Below are 20,190 nucleotides of genomic sequence, written 5' to 3'. Positions count from 1 at the left end.
AAAGAGATATTGGGTGGTAGCAAAGGAAAATGACGTAAACGCCCACGTTATCTGGTCAGAGGGAAGGTGGCAGATGATGTAAATAAGTGAGTAAAGGGAGGGGTATGTGAGATGTTGCTTTTCCCACTCAGTTTGACTTGCAATATTCCTTTTTCTCTCGTCTTCCTCGTTGCGTGCGTGATTCCTTCCTTGCTTTCGGATTTATTAAAAAAAAAAAAGACAGCTGAATCTGCAAGTTAGGGTTCTTCCGACATGAATCTGGCCCCAATCTCCAGGTATTCTCTCTTTATTTCCTTTCTCCTCTTGTACGCTTTCGCACATGAATATTACCACTTCATTTTCCGATTCTCAAAAACCCTAATTTTTTTTTTTGGTTTTATTAATCATCATCTCTCACAGCAACTAAAAAAGAAGGGATGAAGAGACTAAGATCCAGCGATGACCTTGATTCCTGTAATGATAAGAATGTTGTTGACGAAGAACCTCTCAACTCGGACCGCCCCCACCGGGGCTTCTTCCACAAGTCCTTCTCTCGCGACCGCGACCGTGAACGCGGGGAAGATGCCGGCTTCTCGAGAGGTGGCTTTTCGCGCAGGCGATCCAACCGTGAATTTGATAATCATCCAAGGAAAGAGGCGGATACCCGGTTCCATCGATCTGAGAGCCATGCTTGTTTCTCGAGGAGGGCTTTTCCAAAGGGATTTCGTTCAGAGAGGGAGAGGCCCAACAGTGTCTCTTCCTGGAGGAGGTTTGGTGGGCCTGGTAATGACTTTGGCGTCCAAGACCGTGATAGGAGACTAAGGGACGCTGAGAGGGATAGGAGTCTCAGGGACGATCAATCCAAATTCAAGCTCCTCGATTCCAGAAATTCCCGCTCCAGATCCAAATCTCTTGCTTCTCCTACTTGGTCCAAAGATTCCGGGAGCGAGCAGTCCAAAAGTGTTGGCAATGTTGTTGTCAAGAAAAGCGAGGATCAAGTCCTGGTTTCTAGCAGTAGCGAGATGGAGGAAGGAGAGCTTGAGCCTGACCCTCTACCACAGACCAAAGATTTTGACACTCAACAACAACCTTCCTGCGCTGCTGCTGCTGCTCATAATGACTCCAGAATTGATAGTAGCTTCCAGGAGATGGAAAAAACAACCGCCGATACCGAAAGCAACAGGGAACTCAGTCATGCCGGTGGTGTTAGGGAAATGGAAACGGCTGAGAGCATGACGGATCAGAAAACTGTTGAGGAAGGGGAAAATGTGCCTGCTGAGCATGCCAGTGACACCATGCATGTTTTGAATGATACTTCTACAGCTTCGGCTAGTGAACTCGTGCGCAGAGATGATGACACAACCATTGCTAGTGCCAATGAGATTACTGATATGGTCGATGATAAGGGTGATAAAAGTGACAAAGAATTCAAGAAGAACCATGAAGTGAAGTTGGAGGAAAGTCTTTATCAGGAAGTCCCTGAACGCTTTCAGGTAAAAGAGTTTAAGGAAGCGGATGATGTCGATGGTGATGCCAACGAAGTGGAAGTTGAAGTTGAAGGCAATGAATGTGTTGAGGAAACTGCTCCTCTAGAGAATAGAACGCCTGCAGAATACATTAGCATTGTATCGGATAGCTCGGTCCACAAACGCAAGGATAAAGTCACAAATTCTGATGTCCCACTTACTCATTTACTTGGCAATGCACTCTTTTCTGAAAGAAAGTCTGAGGATCTTTCTGAAAGGGATGAAGATGAAAAATATGACAACTTCGGAGGACCGAGTATTAGAGGGTTTCAACTGTTCTCTAGTTCTCCGGTTAGAAGAACAAATAAAACTGAGCAGTCAAGTGTTAGTAAGCCCAAGGATGAGAAATTGTTGTTGGAGCCACTGGATCTGTCACTTAGCCTACCAGATGTTTTGTTGCCGATTGGTGGCCAGGATACTAATCAGCCTCTGGGGTCACCAGTCCGTTCTGGAAGTGTTCGGTCTTTGACAGACACGTTTTGTACCAATTCTGATGGCTTCACCATGTCTATGTCTATGTCCTTTTCAGGTTCCCGCTCGTTCAATCATAATCCAAGCTGTTCGTTGAATCACAATATTGGAGATAATGAGCAGTCAGTTCATAGCCGACCTATATTTCAAGGTATAGATTGGCAGGCACTTTCTCATAATGATTCAAAGTACAACGAGAATATAGTCTATCAAAGACTGATGGAAAATGGAAGCGGTTCAGTTCAACCTCAAGCAATGAAAGGCATTTTAATTTCTGGTCAGGCTGATGAAGAGCATCTTAGATTGACTGATGGGAGCTCTAACGCAACTAATAGACTTGAAAAACAACTAAGATTCCAGAAAAGTATTGATGCTAGATTAGCTTGCCCAAGAACCGGCTCTCTTGAAGTTGAGAAGAAAAAGGCCAAGGACATTTTCAGTGGCAGCAATTCCTGGATAAATGGGATGGAATCTGGTGGGCATGATTTTGTTGAGACGGTCATCGGATACATTCTCTCAGATTCAATGCATCTGATGACCAAGAGATTTCATGAGATGCCCACTCGATACATAACTAGCCTGAAGGAAAACATACGGCAGATGATGCTGAACATGGATAAGAATGTACAACTTGGTGCTTTTCAAGATGCTCTGCAGAACAGGACTGATATAACACTGGAATTGCTTACAAAATCTCATCGTGCTCAGTTGGAGATCTTGGTCGCACTGAAAGTTGGGCGTTCGGATTTCCTTCAGTTGGACAACAGCATCTCGTCTTCCCAGTTAGCTGAGATTTACATGAACATGAGATGCAAGAATATTTCTTGTAGGGTTTTGGTGCCTGTGGATGAATGCGATTGCAGGGTTTGTTCAAGGAAGGATGGATTTTGTAGTGCTTGCATGTGTCTAGTGTGCTCAAATTTCGATATGGCATCCAACACCTGTAGCTGGGTTGGGTGTGATGTGTGTCTTCATTGGTGCCACACAGATTGTGGGATAAGAGAATCTTACATCCGGAATGGGATCAATGATGCTTCTGGTGCTCCAGGAATTACTGAGATGCAATTCCACTGCGTCGCCTGTAACCATCCCTCGGAGATGTTTGGCTTTGTCAAAGAAGTGTTTCTGAATTTTGCCAGGGAATGGAAATTTGAGCGCTTTTGCAAGGAACTGGAGTATGTCAAAAAGATATTTTCATCAAGCAAAGACTCTAGAGGGAAACAGTTGAGACAAGCTGCAGATGCGATGCTGGCAAGTTTGAAAAGTAAATCAATAGGCCTTCCTGAAGCTTGCAATCGGATATTGGGTTTCATTTCAGGTGCGCGAAATTTTGTTTAAATTGTGAGCTTTATCTGGATTTTGTATACTATGGCTTTTTTAATCTGTGTTAGTATAGATGATCACACGATGTGCATGTGAACACATATTGGTTAAATATTCTTGTGATATATCTGCGCCATATAAAAATGGTCATTGCTGATCATCGTCAGTCGATTCTTTGCTTGGTGACTGCAGACTGTGATTCATCCACTCCTGGTGAAACTTCTGTGCCGTTCAGATACGAACAGCCAAAACCCAGGCATGAGAGGGGAAGCCCTAGTAAGGACACGGCGTGGCTAAGATCGGTGTGCTCAGATAAACCGCATCATCAGCTGAAAAGGTCCGCGAGCGTAGCTGATGTGTTCTACAGAGAGACACAAGCTGAAATATGTGGAGTGGAGATTGGATTGAAAAGGGGATTGCCAAAGGAACCTCATTTCGAAGAACTAGAGAGCATCGTGAGGATGAAGCAAGCAGAGGCAGAGATGTTCCAAGGACGGGCAGATGATGCAAGAAGAGAAGCAGAGGGGCTGAAACGAATAGCAATAGCGAAGAAAGATAAGATAGAGGAAGAGTACAAGAGGAGAATAGGGAAGTTGAGCATGGAGGATGCAGAAGAGAGAAGAAGGTGGAGGCACGAGGAGTTGGAGGCAATAGAGAGAGGGCAGAGAGAGTTCTATGAAATGAAGATGAGAATGGAGGAAGAGATGAGCGGGCTTCTTACCAAAATGGAAGTGACAAAGCAGAGTTTGGCCTTGTAATATTTGTAGTAGTAATCATATGTAATGTACACTCAACTCTCCTTGTATGTACCTTAAGATAAAAGTAAGGTCTTTTCTTTTAGAGAGCATTAAGGAGTTTTAGGTCCGACACATGTACAGCCCGCGCCATTTGTTTCAATAAAATTATATAGCAAACAGTAAATATATAAAGACAATAAATAAGCAAATGCCCATCATAGTTATACAAAACCAGTGAGGTGTGAAAGATAACTAACAGACTAGACTCCTCTCGTCTACACTCAAGCATTGCCTATCTCCCAAAAGGACCCCATTTACAAATGTGGTTGCTGGTTAGTTCGCAGCTGGAGGTTTGAAGTCTATCATCTCCCTTATGTTCAACTTGATGGATGGCCCCATTGACGAGCATATGTGCGCACTTTTCCAGTAAACTCCTTTTGCTCCCTTTGGCTTGTTTGTCTCCACCGATTTCTGCAGTCATCATTTACTTTCCCCTCTTCATTTATTGTATTTTAAACAAACAGATATACTATAACGAGAATGGAGTATCAGCGTACCACTGCCGCAAGGAAGTTTATGAGAAGGTCATCCTCTGTAAAATTAACTTTCCCAAAGGGGATGTGAACAATCCCAGTTTTGTCTGCTCTGAATTCTACTTTCCCCTTTTTGAACTCTTCTATAGCCTGAAAAGACGTATGCATCATTAAGCGATGATCACCAGAGTCAGGAAAAGATGTTGCAAAGTAGGCTTACCTGGGGAATGTTAGCTGTGACCGTGCCAGCCTTGGGGTTTGGCATGAGTCCCCGTGGGCCAAGAATCTTTCCCAAGCCCGCAACCTAACCGCAAAGTTGAAGTACGTTAGGAAATAGGTTACAGCTAGCTATCTCATGCTCGAACAACTAGAACCTTAGTTGATCAAACAAAAGAGGCGAAATGAGTGGAAACCACACACCTTGACCATCATATCTGGGGATGCAATCAACTTGTCAAACTCCATGAAACCTCCTTTAATTTGTTCGATCAAATCCTCACTGCCCACAATATCTGCCCCTGCATTTTTGGCTTCATCGACCTTCTCACCTGGATGATCAGCATGGAAATGGGTGCAAAAAGCCAAAGATTAAGAGAAGAATAAACCACATGACACAAGAAAGAAGTCCCCCATCCAATCAAAATACGGTCAAGCAGACAAAATTTATCTACAGAAGCACTGGCTGAAAACATATATAAATCGACATTGACAAAAAAAAAATACCTTGTGCAAGAACAGCCACTATAACAGTCTGGCCAGTTCCCTTAGGCAGGCTCACCTACAGAGAGAGATACAAAAAAAAAAAAAAAAGACAAGACAAATGCATTGAGATACTGAATGCGAATGAAGCACAAGTACACAGAGTGAATATCATATCATATCGATGGATAGAGCAAAGAGGAAAGCTGACCGTGGCACGCAGCTGCTGATCGTTGTACTTTGGATCGATGTTGAGACGGAAATGGGCTTCAACCGACTCCACGAATCTTGTGTTAGCGGTTTGTTTAAGCAAAGATATAGCAGTCGTCACGTCATACTCCTTTTTGGTTTCCCTCAGCTTTTGGATTTCCAAAAACCTCTTAGACCTTGTCTGTCAAATGACAAATACATATCAAAACCAAACATTGAACATTAATTAAATTAAATTATGAAAATATTTAAGGGGATAGAAATCAAAAAAGAAGAAGCATACTCTATCTCTCTTAAGAAGCAAAGCAGCTTTTCCTTTCTTAGGCTTGGGGGGATCAAGGACGGCGGTGGCGGTGGCGGTCTGCTCCGCGTCCTCCTCCGTGTCGAGGTCAGCCTCTGCGGCCACGGCGGAGACAACAACCTGGAAATATCGGTTGGAAGCTCTATCGATAGCAGCAAATCTTCTCTCCCTGGAACCCCCCAGGAGAAGAAGCGGAACGCTTAAGTTGTTGGGTCTGGGGCTGGCAAAAGAGAAAAGAGATGGAGTAGGGGTAAGCTCCTGGGAACGAGTGGATGAGGCGGCGTATGATAGCATGAGAGATGAGTGAGTGGCGCAAGAAGCCATTGTTAGGGAGGAGAAGAAGAAGAAGAAGAAGAAGAAGAGCAGTGAGTGAGTGAGTCTCTGCCTAATGCCTAATCCACTCCAAAGGGGATAACAAGAGGAAGACCCTTCCCTTTTTTTTTTCTCTTTCTCTTAGCTATTATACTCTGCCTGATGGTGCACCTTCGCTACCGTGTTCCTATTTTAAATGACACCTGTCTTATTCTAGACCATTCAATATTTTTACAGATTACACGCGTGTCCTCTTCTTTTCTTTCTTTTTTTTTTTTTGACTTCAACACTCTTCTTCGTCTTCGTCTTCGTCTTCGTCCTCCTCTTCTCCTCTTTCCTTCCCGCCCAGTCGAAGAAACCCTCCCTCCTCCCCTCCTTTTGAGAGGTAACTTGATCCAAATTCCGATCCCTTCGTTTTCTCTTTCACTTTCATATTTTCTGTCCCCCGATTTTGTGCTCATCGCTACCCTCTGCTTGCTGATTTTTTTTTTTTGGGGGTTTTCACTGTAGATTGATAAGAACGAAGGCGCGATGTCTAACGTAACAGTCTGTGCGCGATTTCGGCCACGAAGCTCTAAAGAGTTGCGAGATCACAGAGATGGTGTCTGTGTTCGAGGCATCGACGCTGAAACCTTCGTTTTTCAAGTTTGTAATCGGACCTTGCCATGTTGTGCTTGATTCATCTTATTATTTATTGTCTCGAACTCTAGCCACATTGAATTCGTCACTGGTTATTCAATTTTATTGTGTGTAGGATGACAAGGAAGACGAATTAACATTCAGCCTCGATGGAGTTTTTTATGAGGACTCTCCCCAAGCTGCGGTTTATGAGTTTCTGGCTCTGCCGATCATGAGAGGTCTTCTTCTTCTTCTTCTTACTCATATATATATATATATATATATATATATATATATGTTAACATTCTTCTTCATCTTCTCTTAGATCTAAACATTGCTGGATTAAATAAAATGTTGCGGTCTCGGTTTACAATGTTATCAACACTTTTTATTTTGCTTTCTTTGGTCTTTCAGACGCTGTGAATGCTATAAACGGAACAATCATCACTTATGGACAGGTTTGTTCTCATGCTCTCTTTTCCCTACCTGGATTGCTTTCAGTGTTCAAGTTTGTTATTATTATAACTTTTGGCAAACGTAGTTGATCTTTTCATTTTTAAACTATGCAGACAGGGGCCGGGAAGACATTTTCCATGGAGGTCACCTAAATAATCTTGTTGATATCTATTTGAGCTGTTCCCTGTAGTACAAGGACCTTTCCTTCTGATTCTATTTCTATTGATTCAGGGACCAGGCATCCAAGACGGTGATGATCACAATAAAGGATTACTTCCAAGAGTCGTCGATGGGATGTTTGGTCAAATCAGCTCTTCCAAAGATATTGCAAAATTCACAGTTAAATTGTCTATGGTAGTGTTCCAAATGCACTTGCTATTACTCTCCTTACTAGCTCTCATGTATAAATATCTTATGTTCCTTTGTCTCTTGTAGGTTGAGATCTACATGGAGAAAGTCAGGTAATGTTTATGCCTATACCTCTCTCTCTCTAATCTCTTCTAGGGTATAGCCATGCTTATCGATAAATGAATATATCTCTCATTCTCTCAGGGACCTGTTAGACTTATCGAAAGGAAACATACAGATCAAGGAAACTAAAACACAAGGAATACTATTGTCCGACGTTACAGAGGCTAGCTTCATTGCCTTATGTCTTCTGTTTGTGTTGAGAACAAACTTTTACAGCGTAGGCAAGTTTTAATTATTCGTGCTTCAGGTACCTGTATCAGATTCGGCGGAGGCATTACAATATCTATGCGTAAGATATCAGCTACCCTGAGTTTCTTGATTGCCTAATACTATCGTTTTATTTCTTATTTCTGATGTCAATTGCCATTTCAGACTGGTTTAGCTAACCGTGCAGTTGGGGAAACCCGTATCCTCTTAGCTTATCAGCACTTGTTCAGTGTTTCCACATTTAATAGATAGTGATATAGTGAGATAAAGATTATGCTCCTCCGAGAAAAGTTAAAACTGATTGATTGGTCATCTGGAAGAATGTTTCCAGTTTAACAATGAATGACAGAAATGAATATGTCCAGCAGTAGAAGCCACTGCGCTTACTTGTTCACAATCCAGCAGGAGTCACTTAAAGATAAGAGGTAAATTCTTTTATACAATTAAATAATTAATCATGAAACGGTGATGCAGCTGTAAAGGTGGAGCTTATATTTTTTTTGGCATGTAAACAGGGTGAAAACAGGAAAACTGATTCTTGTCGACCTGGCTGGCTCAGAAAAGGCAGACAAAACTGGAGCAGAAGGTAGGGTTCTTGAAGAAGCGAAGACGATAAATAAATCACTCTCAGCTTTGGGGAACGTGATAAACGCTCTCACTAGTGGGTCATCTAGCAAAGTGAATCACATACCATATCGTGACTCCAAGCTTACTCGCATCCTACAGGATGCCCTGGTTAGTATCTCTTCTCAAGCTGATTTTATTTTATAATCCTTCAGCTTGTTCTCAATTCTATTGCGGTTTCTCGTGCCACAGGGTGGGAATTCTCGTTTGGCACTGCTTTGTTGTTGCTCACCTAGCACTTCGAATGCATCTGAGACACTCTCAACCCTCAGGTTTGGCATGAGGTATGCAAAATGCATCTCAGTGTAACACGAGATGGCCAGTAACGTTTTCATGTTGCATGTGTCACATCGAATGTGTTTAAGACATATGTTTGCTTCCAATTGTTGTACAGGGCAAAGCACATAAAAGCATCACCACGTGCCAGTGAAGTAAAAATTGCAAAGTCACAGGAGGAAATCTCCTCGGTAACCAAAGATGAGAAATGTGGGAGGATCCTGGAGAAGGTTAAGATTCTTCAACAGCCATTTTGTCTAATATTCGGGAAAATGGATCTAAAAGATAACATATCCATTATTGTTATTGTATACAGATGAAAGAGAGAATGAGCAACGAAGACATCAAAATGCTAGAAGAAGTGCTCATACATGAAGGGATCATTTCCAGCCTAGATTCAATGGATGAAGTGGAAACAGCATATGAAGATATTGTATCAAAAACTATACAGTCCTTACAGCATGCCGTTGAAGAACTTCAACTAAAAGTCATAAAGGTAAACTAGAGTGTTTGAAGGGGTTCATTTACATAATAGTGTATATATATAATTAGAGGGTGGGCATGGTCAATGATGCAAGCTTTCCTGTTGTTTTCTCTTTGCAGTTAGAAACAGAAAACAAGGGTATTCAGGAAAAAGCATTGCGCCATTACGAACCAGGTCTGGCTGGAAAGATGTCAAGCTTCATCAGTTCTTGGTATGCATCTTTCTTTACGTCCTAACTATTTTGGTAATGTAGAAGATGTGGACAAGTAGATGGTAAGGAGATAAGTTGCTCTTTTTAAGTTGTGAGAGCAAAACAGGTATTAACATTTAAAGTAATGAAATAGTAGATAAAGAATTGATGGGGGAGAATAAAAAGCTAATTAAGAGAGACATTACAATCTCATATAGAATATCTAGTAACGAGAGGTGTCAGGGAGAGGAGTGTCATTGAGGAAGTGAATGAAGAGTGAAAGAGAGCGTTTTGGCTGGAAGCTGGGAACTTGATGACCAGCCCCTCTGACGGTGGCAAATGTCAACTTCTCTTTGTACTCCTCTGTGTATCCACCCACCTCGCCCCCTAGGTACCATGGATGCCAAGCCGTTTTGGCCGTTAGATTCATCTTCTTGAGGGAGTATTTGGTGGACGTCACCGGAATTCTCCCGTCCATGTCTCCGCTGAACACCCAGACGCGGACACCCTGACCCATCAGCCCCTTAATGAGAGGAATCATTGTGGTAGGACTGTCGTTCCACTTCTTAATCACACTGCTGCACGGCTGCCACTCGTAAGGCAGCTTCGTAGCGTTTGCGTGCAGGGCCGCTTGGACTTCCGGTCTGTTCAGGTAGGCCTGCACATAATGGTCACTGCACGGATCAAACTCCCTTATTGTGGTTCCTCGCTTGGGCCTGCGGGTGAGTGTGGAGTTGAGACACAAGGGAGCGTATATGTTGTAGATGTCTAAGTAATACGTGTCCATGTCAATCTGGTCAGACACCACCGCGCACTCCTCAGTCATTACACTCGCAGACTCTGTCTTGAGATCGCAGTTGTTCTTGAGTGTAGCCAAAGAATCTTCGGAGATCAAAGCGTGACTCTCAAAAAAGTCGTACATACCCATCAAGTCAGTCTCGTCGTTGATCACAGCATTTCCTATCAGAATGCCCTTGAGATTGAGAAAGCTCCGGTGATGGAGAAGGATAGTATGAGCAAGTTGTGGAACATAGTGGCCGGCATAGCTCTCACCGGCGATGTACAAGTCCCTGCCTTTGTACGCCGGGAACCTCTCCAGCCACTTCACCAGGAATATGTAGTTATCAGCCGCTGTATTCCTGTCCCCGTGCTTCTCCATGTCGGACGTTGTGNCCCTTATTGTGGTTCCTCGCTTGGGCCTGCGGGTGAGTGTGGAGTTGAGACACAAGGGAGCGTATATGTTGTAGATGTCTAAGTAATACGTGTCCATGTCAATCTGGTCAGACACCACCGCGCACTCCTCAGTCATTACACTCGCAGACTCTGTCTTGAGATCGCAGTTGTTCTTGAGTGTAGCCAAAGAATCTTCGGAGATCAAAGCGTGACTCTCAAAAAAGTCGTACATACCCATCAAGTCAGTCTCGTCGTTGATCACAGCATTTCCTATCAGAATGCCCTTGAGATTGAGAAAGCTCCGGTGATGGAGAAGGATAGTATGAGCAAGTTGTGGAACATAGTGGCCGGCATAGCTCTCACCGGCGATGTACAAGTCCCTGCCTTTGTACGCCGGGAACCTCTCCAGCCACTTCACCAGGAATATGTAGTTATCAGCCGCTGTATTCCTGTCCCCGTGCTTCTCCATGTCGGACGTTGTGTTGGTGTACGAGAACCCCACTCCCGCCGGCGATTCTAAGAACAACACGTTCGCAGCTGCACCAAACACCGTTTGATTATTCCTTAAGCACACAAGAATCGTTTACCATATTATTACTATTATTTTTTTATTTTTTGTAAGAGAGATAAAAAGAGGTACCATTGTTCCATGCATATCGGTTTCTAAAAAGCGTTTTGCCGTCGCTGTGCACTCTGAACGGCCCAAGCTCTTGTAGTGCTCCATACGCCAGTGACGAGCATCCCGGTCCTGTTTATTTCATTCATTATTTACAACACATATAGTATTAGTCACGCATATTTTTGTAATCAAATTCTCGAGTTTGTTGACAGAGCCAGTTTAACTGCTGAGATATATTATAAATGTCCTAGATGAACAACTATAAATAATGGAGTAAGTATTAAGAAAGAACAAAAAAAAAAGAGTACATGGGAACTATATAGAAATTCCATATACAAGATAAATAATAATAATTCACAAGTAGAGCTGTGCAACAAAGCACGCCGAGAAATCCTCAGCATGTGCCAGTTTTGAAACACATCGAGAAAGGCAAATCATTTTTCTTTTTTCTTTCTCAGTTTTCCATTGGGGCTGTATCTTCTTTATATAATAGACTATTGGTGTGACAATAATTTTTCTTTAAAAAAAACAGAGAGGGGAGAAGCAGGCTTAGGCATATGGTATGGTCCTCACGATTATTATATTCCGTGCACATATAGTCTAGGATAGATTGAAAAAACAAAGACATCCCCTCTCGATCAAACTAACATTCTTGTTCATCTTTCTTCTCTTTTGCTATGAACTTACTTACATGCATTTATACGTATTTATAAATAACTCCATATGATTAACTAAAAGACGCAAAAACCAAGATAAAAAGAAAATATCAAATGTGTGGACAATGAAACGTACCGCCATTGAGCCATAGAAGCAGAGGAGAAGAATCCTTAGACTTGGAGGCTTCCACGAAATAGTAGAAAAAGGAACGACCCGCGGATTCGTTGACAGTGACATACCCGCCGTACTGATCGAAATCAACGGGAGGCTGTCCGGGCAATGTCCGTATCAGATCTCTCTTTCTTAACTTTTCGTGATTCGCAACACTCGGCAGCGGAGACGGTTTCAAATCCTTAACCACCTTGAAATGGCTTGTATCCATGGTGGACGAACCCACCCCTCGCTTCGACAGGTACAGGCGGCTCAGAGCGTGCACTTGGCTGCTGCATTCGATTCGAGACGACATAGACAGTAGTAACAGTAACAATACTGATGCGATTACAGAGTAGCCCTGTCCTTTCCTCGTCATCTTAAGTGAAAAATATAGGGTATGGGAAGAAGGAGAGAAAGAGAAAGTTTCGGTTTTGAAGAAGAGACAGTTAAATGAAACACGAGTCTGTGTGTATGTGTGTGTGGGGTGGGTTTGCTTCTTTAAACAACTTCTTGTTTTTTGGGTCAAAACCTCTTGCTACTATACGAATGATTGTTCATTTTTATTTTTTATTTTCCCATTAATAATTAATTTTATGTTTTGGGTCAAAACCTCTTACTATATATATATATTTGGACGTCAATTTATATTATCTTTTCATCACTATGTAATAAAAGGTTATCTACTAGTAGTACTGTAGTATTATTTTCCCTTGGAAACTTAATCAACAGCAATGGGTGACCTATACATACTAATCTTCGTTGATAATACTGTATGTATATGGCCTTTGATTATTGTTTTTTTTTTTTGCTGTGACTATTTCTCCTCTTTACTATTCTTCTTTCAAACAATAAAAGTGAAGAGGAAAAAAACCAGAAGAAAAGAAAAAGAAAAAAAGGGGAGAAGAAGATGTCAACGTCTCTGAGCGATCATGTTATGCCATGTGACCGTGACTCGATATCCTGATATTTTCACACTTAATTATTCCCTCTATTGTTGTTTCTCTCGTAATACATACATTTTTTGATGTTTAACTGCAGGCAAAAAAAAACTCACCGTTTTAAAAAAAAACAGACCTAGAGTTACACGCATGATATATCCACCTTGGGATTAATGTTCTACGTACAGTGAATATTTTGTTATTTTCGATCTATTTTTAGTCCCTTTCTTATTGTTTCTTCTTCAAGTAAAAAAAAAAAAAAACCTTTTTACATATAAATCGTGAACTGAGAAATGATACGAGCGGAACATGGGATTTTCGTGTCCGAGAGCCCCACTGGCCAGATCCGATGTTTCAGCAAATTCCTTGACAGTTATATAGATTTCGATATTTTAACAAGAGGTCCCAATTGGCATTGACGACTTTAAAAAAAAAAAAAAATGATTGATGGATGATAAAATAAGATATAACACACTATTGGGCCTAATTGTTGGGATTCAAAAACATGGGGGAGACTGACTCCCTTTGGGCCCAAAGTAGATGGGTCTTAGGCCTGAAAGATGGTGTGACGTGTCATGAATAGAATGGCTCACAGAACCTTAGGTGAGTGGCCGAGATTGCCCTTACACTTACGAGGTGAGAGTATAGTTTCAGCCCTCAGATGAAATGTTTCATTCTAATCTATAATGGTAACTCCTCTTCCTTTGTAATTATTCTTCATCATTCATCAGATCCCAAAATTACAAATTCAATCAAGTTCACACCCTCCTACCCTAAATCCAATCTCTCCGATCGGCCGATTTGATTCCACTCCTGCTCCTCCGTTATGGCTTGCATCAAGGGGGTGGGCAGATCCGCCTCCATCGCCCTGTCTCCCGACGCTCCTTACATGGCCGCCGGAACCATGGCCGGAGCCGTGGATCTCTCCTTTAGCTCATCCGCCAATCTCGAGATCTTTAAGCTCGACTTTCAGTCTGACGATCGCGACTTGCCTCTCGTTGGGGAAATCCCCAGCTCCGAGCGCTTCAATAGACTCGCCTGGGGTAAAAGCGGATCTGGATCCGAGGAATTCTCCCTTGGTCTTATTGCCGGCGGCCTTGTCGACGGAAATATAGATCTATGGAATCCTCTTTCTTTGATCGGGTGCGTTTCCTTCCTTGATCACTGTTTTTTTCTTTTCGATTCGCTCATTGTCAAATTCCGAATTTTCATCTCAACAAATGTCTTCTTATTTTTTTTGCAGCAGCTCCCAGTCCAGTGAAAGTGCACTCGTTGGACATCTTTCAGTTCACAAAGGCCCTGTGAGTAGTTGTCTCCCTGCATATATTTCTGGTTGCTTAACGCTCTCACGCCTCCTCATTTGATCTTTACTTTTTTGGCTTTTGTATTTTTTTTTAGGTTCGTGGTCTTGATTTTAATGTTAACAACGCAAACCTTCTTGCTTCTGGGGCTGATGATGGTGAAATTTGCATTTGGGACTTAGTAAAGCCTTCAGAGCCCTCTCATTTTCCAATTCTCAAGGTATGTATACCTCCACGGAACAACAACAACCTTCGGTTTTTTCCATTACCTCCTTTACTGTCACAATTGCACCCAATTCTTTCGAGCCAAATTTTGCAGGGTAATGGTTCTGCTTCACAAGGTGAAATCTCCTTTATTTCCTGGAATAGAAAAGTTCAACAGATATTAGCTTCTACCTCATACAATGGGAATACTGGTGAGTATTCCCTTTCTCTATCTGATTGATTACTAACTTCATTACTATCTCCTCCTCATCCTTCTTTATTTTCCCTTTTCCCCCCAGTTATATGGGACTTGAGGAAGCAGAAGCCTATAATTCAGTAAGTATTCATTCAATTTTATTATCGAGGGATCTCTGTACCTGTTATCAAAACGTTTGATCTGACCATTATCAATCAACAGCTTTGCAGATTCAGTTCGACGCCGGTGCTCTGTTTTACAGTGGAACCCTGACATTGCTACTCAGATAATTGTTGCATCAGATGACGACAGTTCGCCTAGTTTTAAGGTAAGGAATCATTTAATGCCTTACTTCAAGTTGTTCCGATTTGGTTCTTGTTGTGATGTAAGTTATCTGCAATCAGCTCTGGGACATGAGGAATATACTGGAACCTGTGCACGAGTTTATTGGGCACCAAAGAGGTATTTTCATATCACTGCTATTAAAAATTAAAATGGTTTTTGTTTTCAGTGCTTCTCTCTCTATTTTGGTATCATTTTCTATGGTGGTGAGTGGGCAGCCTTGTAGATCAGCCATTTTAGTCTTTAACAAACCCAGTCATTGTTTTGGTACCATAATATTGTAGTCCTGCTGTCTTCATTCTTTTTCTATTGTTACGTCTTGGTGGAATGTAGTGGTAATACTTCTTATCTGTCAGGGGTAATTGCAATGGAGTGGTGTCCAAGTGACAGCTCATATCTTCTTACCTGTGCTAAGGACAACCGAACGATATGCTGGGACACAAATACAGCAGAGGTAGTGAAAAGGAATCGATAAAATGATCCAGATTTGCTAGGTCTGCTAATTTGTTAGCTATTTTCCATTTTGACTGAATTTGATCCAAACATATCAGATTGTGGCTGAGTTACCTGCTGGCAGCAATTGGAATTTTGATGTTCATTGGTACCCAAAGATACCTGGAGTTATATCAGCATCTTCATTTGATGGGAAAATTGGCATCTACAACATCGAGGTATCTTGGTAGTTTCACCTTCATTTTTTTTATAATGTGAATGTAAACAATGTATGAGGCATAATAATCAATGACCCTGTGAATATAGCCCTATTGACTGTTTTCCTTCCTATAATTACTTTTGATTTTGGTTGCCCAGTTTGTTGTTCTACTGGAGATCGAAAGCTTTAGGATTTAATTTTATGTACTTTCCATTTGAGATTGACCTTATTAGAAAGACATGTCGAAACTCTTGATCTCCAATTTCCCCACCTAGAGTGAATTAAAAGATATGTATTCAACATTTTTTGGTGCAGGGTTGCAGTCGCTATGGTGCTGAAGAGAATAATTTTGCTACTGGTATTTCCATTTACCCATTCTGAACATTTTGTGTACTATTAATTACTTTTATCATTTCTATGTTGGAGGATGAATAGCAAGAGAACCAGATTCTTATAATCCTCTTTCTGCAGCTCCTTTAAGAGCACCAAAATGGTATAAGCGTCCGGTTGGTGCATCTTTTGGATTTGGGGGAAAGCTTGTATCGTGTCATGCTAAGGCTCCTCCTCCTAAGGGTGCTTCGAGTATTCTATCTGAGGTAGGTATATAGAGATAATTATTTATTCTGTTATACCCCTTTCGTCGTCAATTCTAATTTGACTAAATCCCATGGTCAGGTTTTTTTGCACAGCCTGGTAACAGAACAGAGTTTGGTGAGTCGAACTTCTGAATTTGAAGCTGCAATAGAAAATGGAGATAAGACCTCTCTAAGAGGTTTGTGCGAGAAGAAATCTGAAGAGACTGAGTATGTCCATCCTTGTGATTGATAATGTTCATATCATCCCTTTGAAAACTCATCAAACCACTCAGTTTTGGACTGTTTTGATTCACTGGTTTTGTAGATCCGAAGAGGAGAAAGAGACATGGGGATTGCTGAAAATCATGTTTGAAGAGGAAGAAATTTCAAGGACAAAGTTGATCAGCCATCTTGGCTTTACTTTGCCTATTGAGGAGAAGGATCAGGCAGTAAATGGGCTCTCCTCAGATCTGAATGGCATAAGGTTAGAGGATACTGTGGCGCATGCACTGGAGCCTGAGGACAGTAACGAGGCAGCTGCATTTGCTATGGACAATGGAGAAGACTTCTTCAACAACTTTCCCGCTAAACCGGATACACCCGTATCTACATCTGCCAAAGAATTTATGCCCCCTGACACAGATTTTTCTGTCAAAGGAGAAGAAACTCAAGAAGTGCAAGAAGAAGAGGAAGAAAGTTCTGACCCAGTATTTGATAATGCCATCCAGCGTGCTTTGGTTGTTGGAGATTACAAGGAGGCGGTGGATCAGTGTATATCTGCAAATAAGATGGCCGATGCTTTAGTTATTGCTCATGTTGGTGGTACAGAATTGTGGGAGAGTACTCGTGAGAAATATTTGAAGACAAGCAGTGCGCCTTACATGAAGGTAAATGTATATTCCTTTCCAACTTGATATGTAGGTAAGCGCCATCTACATCCCTGTTTGTGGTCGCAAAATTTATAAAACACTGTATGTTTCAGGTTGTTTCTGCGATGGTGAACAATGATCTCAGGAGCCTTATCTATACAAGGTCACATAAGTTCTGGAAAGAGACTCTTGCTCTCCTCTGTACTGTAAGTTTCTTGAACTGAGTAAAAAATACTTCCAAAAGAAAGGGAATTTACAATCCAGTAATCCATAAAGGAAATGTGATCTGCGTTTTCATGTCATACTGAACGAATATATTTTCTGCTATCACTTCAATTCTTTTAACGATGTAATGTGATATGTTATTTCTGTGAACTCGTGAACCAAGATAAAAAAACTCGTCGCGTGACATGATGCATGCCACTGCTATGCTATTCTGGTCAATATAAAACTTCTATGTAACGAATGGTGATCTTATATTCATTGGCAAACAGTTTGCACAAGGAGAACAATGGACCACACTGTGTGATGCCCTTGCCTCAAAGTTGATGGCTGCGGGTAACACTTTGGCTGCAGTTCTGTGCTACATTTGCGCTGGCAATGTTGACAGAACAGTAGAAATTTGGTCAAGGAGCCTTGCAAATGAGCGGGATGGAAGATCTTATGCTGAGCTTCTTCAAGTGTGTATCTCACTTTCTATGTTTTGCGGATAAATTGTGTTGGGCTTCTCTGCTTATATTTTTTTTGCCCTTATCTTATAATAGGATCTTATGGAGAAGACTCTTGTCCTTGCTTTGGCAACTGGCAACAAAAGGTTCAGCGCATCTCTATGTAAACTCTTTGAGAGTTATGCTGAGATACTGGCCAGCCAAGGGCTTCTTACAACGGCAATGAAGTACTTAAAAGTTCTGGATTCTGGTGGCTTGTCACCTGAACTTTCTATATTACGTGATCGTATTTCTATGTCTGCAGAACCTGGTGCGTATGCAGTTGTGTTTTGATTGATGTTTAAGAGAATTTGATGATAATTTTAGCTTATCATTTTATATTGCATCTGCAGAGACTGACCCTGCTGCTTCAGTAAACACTCAGCCTCAAAGCACCGTGCCATATAATCAGGTTTTTTTTCTTAAATATAAAATGCAAGTAGTTTTAAATTGGAACTTAGAACTCTCTAAAATCCATTGAGCTTTTACGGATAACATACTTAGCCTTTACTTTTACTTTACTGTGGCATAGGAGTCAACTCAGGCGCAACCAAACGTTCTTGCTAACCAATATGATAATCAGTATCAGCAACCATACACGGATTCATATAACCCATACGTCCCTCAAGCTTCACATCCACCCATGCAGCAACCTACTATGTTTATGCCTCACCAAGCTCAGCCAGCTCCGCAGGTTTCTAGACTTTTGACTTTGTTGCATTTCTTTTTCTCATTTTTCCTTGCATCATCATGCATCAATGATATCCTTATTTAGCAGTTCTCAGATGTCTAGATCAGAAATTTTTCCGTTTATGTCATTTATTTGTATGAGGGTGTTGGTCAAGCTTTTGAGATATTACGACATCTGTAATATGTATTTGGTGCTCAAATGCATAGTCGCTTTATTGTGTGAATTTTTGGGTCATAGTATCAGATGGATTATAGGTATCTGGTTCGGTGACCTTAAAAACAAAAAAAATACTCCTCAAAACCGAACATTTCAGCCTCTGAGCTCATTCTTAAGAAAAGGATAATGTTGATTTGCTTTAGTTCAATTATGTAGACTCTAAATCCTAGGTCGTGGACAAATATGTGGTGGGAAATCTATAATATCATTGCTTTGGCCAACTTTTTGACTATGGTGTATATATGCAGCCATCTTTTACTCCTGCAAGCAATGCTCAGCCATCTATGAGAACTACTTTTGTTCCTTCAACCCCCCCTGCACTGAAGAATGCAGACCAATATCAGCAGCCAACCATGAGTTCTCATACGTTCACGGTATGTGAACTTTTGACTCCAATGTGTTTGATGTTTCCCGCAGTAGTTTAACCAAGCTAACAGCTATTTCCTCAGGGACCATCTCACAATGCATACCCTGCTCCCCCGGGTCATGGTCCATATGCACCTTCTGGCCCTTCACAATTTGGGCAATATCCTAACCCTCAAATGCCCCAAGTTAATGCTCCAGCACCTGGATCCATAGGATTTACGCCCATGGCAACTCCAGGAGGAGTTGCTCCAAGATCTGTGCAACCAGCAAGTCCTCCAACACAGCAGGCAGCCCCTACACCTGCAGCTCCGCCACCAACTGTTCAAACTGCAGATACTTCCAACGTTCCAGGTATGTGAACATCTGCACTATATCTGTTTCGAATTCTGACAAAAGTCATATAATTGACCACCTCTCGCAAACTGATCCAGCCCACCAGAAACCTGTGATAGCAACGTTGACTAGGCTTTTCAATGAGACATCGGAAGCACTGGGAGGTGCACGTGCGAATCCTGCCAAGAAGCGTGAGATAGAAGACAACTCAAAAAAATTAGGTGCTCTGTTTGTGAAACTCAATAGCGGAGATATCTCCAAGAATGCTGCCGACAAACTTGCACAGCTTTGTCAAGCTCTGGACAGCAATGACTTCAGCGCAGCCCTTCAAATACAGGTAACCTAGTGAATTGATCTCTTCTCGTTCCTTGCTATTTGGAGTTTACTAATCAGTCTTTATTTTTATCGACTCAAAAACAGGTCCTTCTGACGACCAAGGAATGGGACGAATGCAACTTCTGGCTGGCAACACTAAAGCGAATGATCAAGACCAGGCAAAATGTGCGGTGATTATTTATTTTCTGGGTTCAACGAAAATTTTATAAATCTAAAGGAGGGACGTTTGTATCAGACTCCTTTGCTTTCTTAATTTTGTTCTTTTAAAACGGTGTTGCTGCTCCAGTCTTTCTCATTGATGAACTCATCTGCTGCATCAGTTACTATTTTGTTTAGATAAGATAGAGATGATCAGATTGCTTAACATTCTCATGTTTTTGGATGTTACTTTACCCGACAAGTTTGTTCGTCTCTCTTTCTGTGAATTTTGTTAGATTTTTTTTAA

General features: G+C 41.6%; 5 protein-coding genes across 13 annotated transcripts; 3 read left to right on the top strand and 2 right to left on the bottom strand.

The window, feature by feature from the left end:
* On the top strand, positions 130-4,163 carry LOC104788692 (protein OBERON 4-like). Of its 2 annotated transcripts, XM_010514475.2 has the most exons (3): positions 130-275; positions 400-3,294; positions 3,492-4,057. In XM_010514475.2, exons 2-3 carry the CDS (start codon positions 417-419, stop codon positions 4,055-4,057), a joined length of 3,444 nt encoding a protein of 1,147 aa, XP_010512777.1. In that variant the 5' UTR covers positions 130-275; positions 400-416. The 2 variants fall into 2 exon arrangements, with proteins under 2 accessions (XP_010512777.1, XP_019101772.1); XM_019246227.1 differs by lacking the exon at positions 130-275 and having other exon boundaries at positions 417-3,294; positions 3,492-4,163.
* On the bottom strand, positions 4,187-6,184 carry LOC104788691 (50S ribosomal protein L1, chloroplastic). The gene is made up of 7 exons (XM_010514474.2): positions 5,762-6,184; positions 5,480-5,659; positions 5,293-5,347; positions 4,990-5,117; positions 4,790-4,873; positions 4,594-4,719; positions 4,187-4,507 (listed from the first exon to the last, which is right to left on the bottom strand). Exons 1-7 carry the CDS (start codon positions 6,101-6,103, stop codon positions 4,370-4,372), a joined length of 1,053 nt encoding a protein of 350 aa, XP_010512776.1. The 5' UTR covers positions 6,104-6,184; the 3' UTR covers positions 4,187-4,369.
* LOC104788689 (kinesin-like protein KIN-1) lies at positions 6,373-9,752 on the top strand. Of its 4 annotated transcripts, none has more exons than XR_768540.2 (17): positions 6,373-6,476; positions 6,602-6,736; positions 6,846-6,948; positions 7,124-7,167; positions 7,279-7,308; positions 7,397-7,519; positions 7,601-7,626; positions 7,718-7,799; positions 7,884-7,925; positions 8,009-8,042; positions 8,193-8,268; positions 8,359-8,578; positions 8,660-8,751; positions 8,862-8,973; positions 9,060-9,239; positions 9,347-9,544; positions 9,636-9,726. XR_768540.2 is itself a non-coding variant. In XM_010514468.2 (17 exons), exons 2-17 carry the CDS (start codon positions 6,623-6,625, stop codon positions 9,695-9,697), a joined length of 1,407 nt encoding a protein of 468 aa, XP_010512770.1. In that variant the 5' UTR covers positions 6,373-6,476; positions 6,602-6,622; the 3' UTR covers positions 9,698-9,752. The 4 variants fall into 4 exon arrangements, 3 of the variants coding, with proteins under 3 accessions (XP_010512770.1, XP_010512772.1, XP_010512771.1); XM_010514468.2 differs by having other exon boundaries at positions 9,347-9,438; positions 9,661-9,752; XM_010514470.2 differs by having other exon boundaries at positions 9,347-9,438; positions 9,636-9,724.
* On the bottom strand, positions 9,623-12,475 carry LOC104788690 (serine carboxypeptidase-like 40). Of its 2 annotated transcripts, none has more exons than XM_010514473.2 (4): positions 12,002-12,475; positions 11,231-11,338; positions 10,992-11,127; positions 9,623-10,508 (listed from the first exon to the last, which is right to left on the bottom strand). In XM_010514473.2, exons 1-4 carry the CDS (start codon positions 12,393-12,395, stop codon positions 9,641-9,643), a joined length of 1,506 nt encoding a protein of 501 aa, XP_010512775.1. In that variant the 5' UTR covers positions 12,396-12,475; the 3' UTR covers positions 9,623-9,640. The 2 variants fall into 2 exon arrangements, with proteins under 2 accessions (XP_010512775.1, XP_010512774.1); XM_010514472.2 differs by having other exon boundaries at positions 9,623-10,576; positions 11,060-11,127.
* On the top strand, positions 13,629-20,190 carry LOC104788688 (protein transport protein SEC31 homolog B). Of its 4 annotated transcripts, none has more exons than XM_010514465.2 (22): positions 13,629-14,100; positions 14,204-14,258; positions 14,356-14,478; positions 14,578-14,674; positions 14,762-14,798; positions 14,881-14,986; positions 15,063-15,120; positions 15,357-15,454; positions 15,552-15,671; positions 15,968-16,010; positions 16,124-16,248; positions 16,328-16,455; positions 16,553-17,114; positions 17,210-17,302; positions 17,591-17,776; positions 17,861-18,074; positions 18,157-18,215; positions 18,336-18,497; positions 18,959-19,084; positions 19,148-19,427; positions 19,508-19,746; positions 19,830-20,190. In XM_010514465.2, exons 1-22 carry the CDS (start codon positions 13,784-13,786, stop codon positions 19,917-19,919), a joined length of 3,318 nt encoding a protein of 1,105 aa, XP_010512767.1. In that variant the 5' UTR covers positions 13,629-13,783; the 3' UTR covers positions 19,920-20,190. The 4 variants fall into 4 exon arrangements, with proteins under 4 accessions (XP_010512767.1, XP_010512766.1, XP_010512768.1 ...); XM_010514464.2 differs by having other exon boundaries at positions 14,201-14,258; XM_010514466.2 differs by having other exon boundaries at positions 14,201-14,258; positions 19,160-19,427; positions 19,830-19,925.

Source organism: Camelina sativa, chromosome 5 (assembly GCF_000633955.1).
Source record: "Camelina sativa cultivar DH55 chromosome 5, Cs, whole genome shotgun sequence".
Classification (NCBI taxonomy): Eukaryota; Viridiplantae; Streptophyta; class Magnoliopsida; order Brassicales; family Brassicaceae; genus Camelina; species Camelina sativa.
Note: the sequence above shows the minus strand (reverse complement) of the source record. Positions and strands in the feature narration are given on the sequence as shown.

Coding starts and splice junctions, on each gene's coding strand:
- LOC104788692 (XM_019246227.1), top strand. CDS start 417: ATGAAGAGACTAAGATCCAGCGATGACCTTGATTCCTGTAATGATAAG. Junction 3,295..3,491: donor GATATTGGGTTTCATTTCAG/GTGCGCGAAATT, acceptor TGGTGACTGCAG/ACTGTGATTCATCCACTCCT.
- LOC104788691 (XM_010514474.2), bottom strand. CDS start 6,103: ATGGCTTCTTGCGCCACTCACTCATCTCTCATGCTATCATACGCCGCC. Junction 5,118..5,292: donor AGTGGCTGTTCTTGCACAAG/GTATTTTTTTTT, acceptor CTGATCATCCAG/GTGAGAAGGTCGATGAAGCC. Junction 4,874..4,989: donor CCCCAGATATGATGGTCAAG/GTGTGTGGTTTC, acceptor CTTTGCGGTTAG/GTTGCGGGCTTGGGAAAGAT.
- LOC104788689 (XM_010514468.2), top strand. CDS start 6,623: ATGTCTAACGTAACAGTCTGTGCGCGATTTCGGCCACGAAGCTCTAAA. Junction 7,168..7,278: donor CAATCATCACTTATGGACAG/GTTTGTTCTCAT, acceptor TAAACTATGCAG/ACAGGGGCCGGGAAGACATT. Junction 7,309..7,396: donor GGAAGACATTTTCCATGGAG/GTCACCTAAATA, acceptor CTATTGATTCAG/GGACCAGGCATCCAAGACGG.
- LOC104788690 (XM_010514473.2), bottom strand. CDS start 12,395: ATGACGAGGAAAGGACAGGGCTACTCTGTAATCGCATCAGTATTGTTA. Junction 11,339..12,001: donor GCTTCTATGGCTCAATGGCG/GTACGTTTCATT, acceptor TGAAATAAACAG/GACCGGGATGCTCGTCACTG. Junction 10,509..10,991: donor CTGGTGAAGTGGCTGGAGAG/GTTCCCGGCGTA, acceptor GTGGCTGGAGAG/GTTCCCGGCGTACAAAGGCA.
- LOC104788688 (XM_010514464.2), top strand. CDS start 13,784: ATGGCTTGCATCAAGGGGGTGGGCAGATCCGCCTCCATCGCCCTGTCT. Junction 15,672..15,967: donor TTGGCATCTACAACATCGAG/GTATCTTGGTAG, acceptor TTTTTGGTGCAG/GGTTGCAGTCGCTATGGTGC. Junction 18,216..18,335: donor GCACCGTGCCATATAATCAG/GTTTTTTTTCTT, acceptor ACTGTGGCATAG/GAGTCAACTCAGGCGCAACC.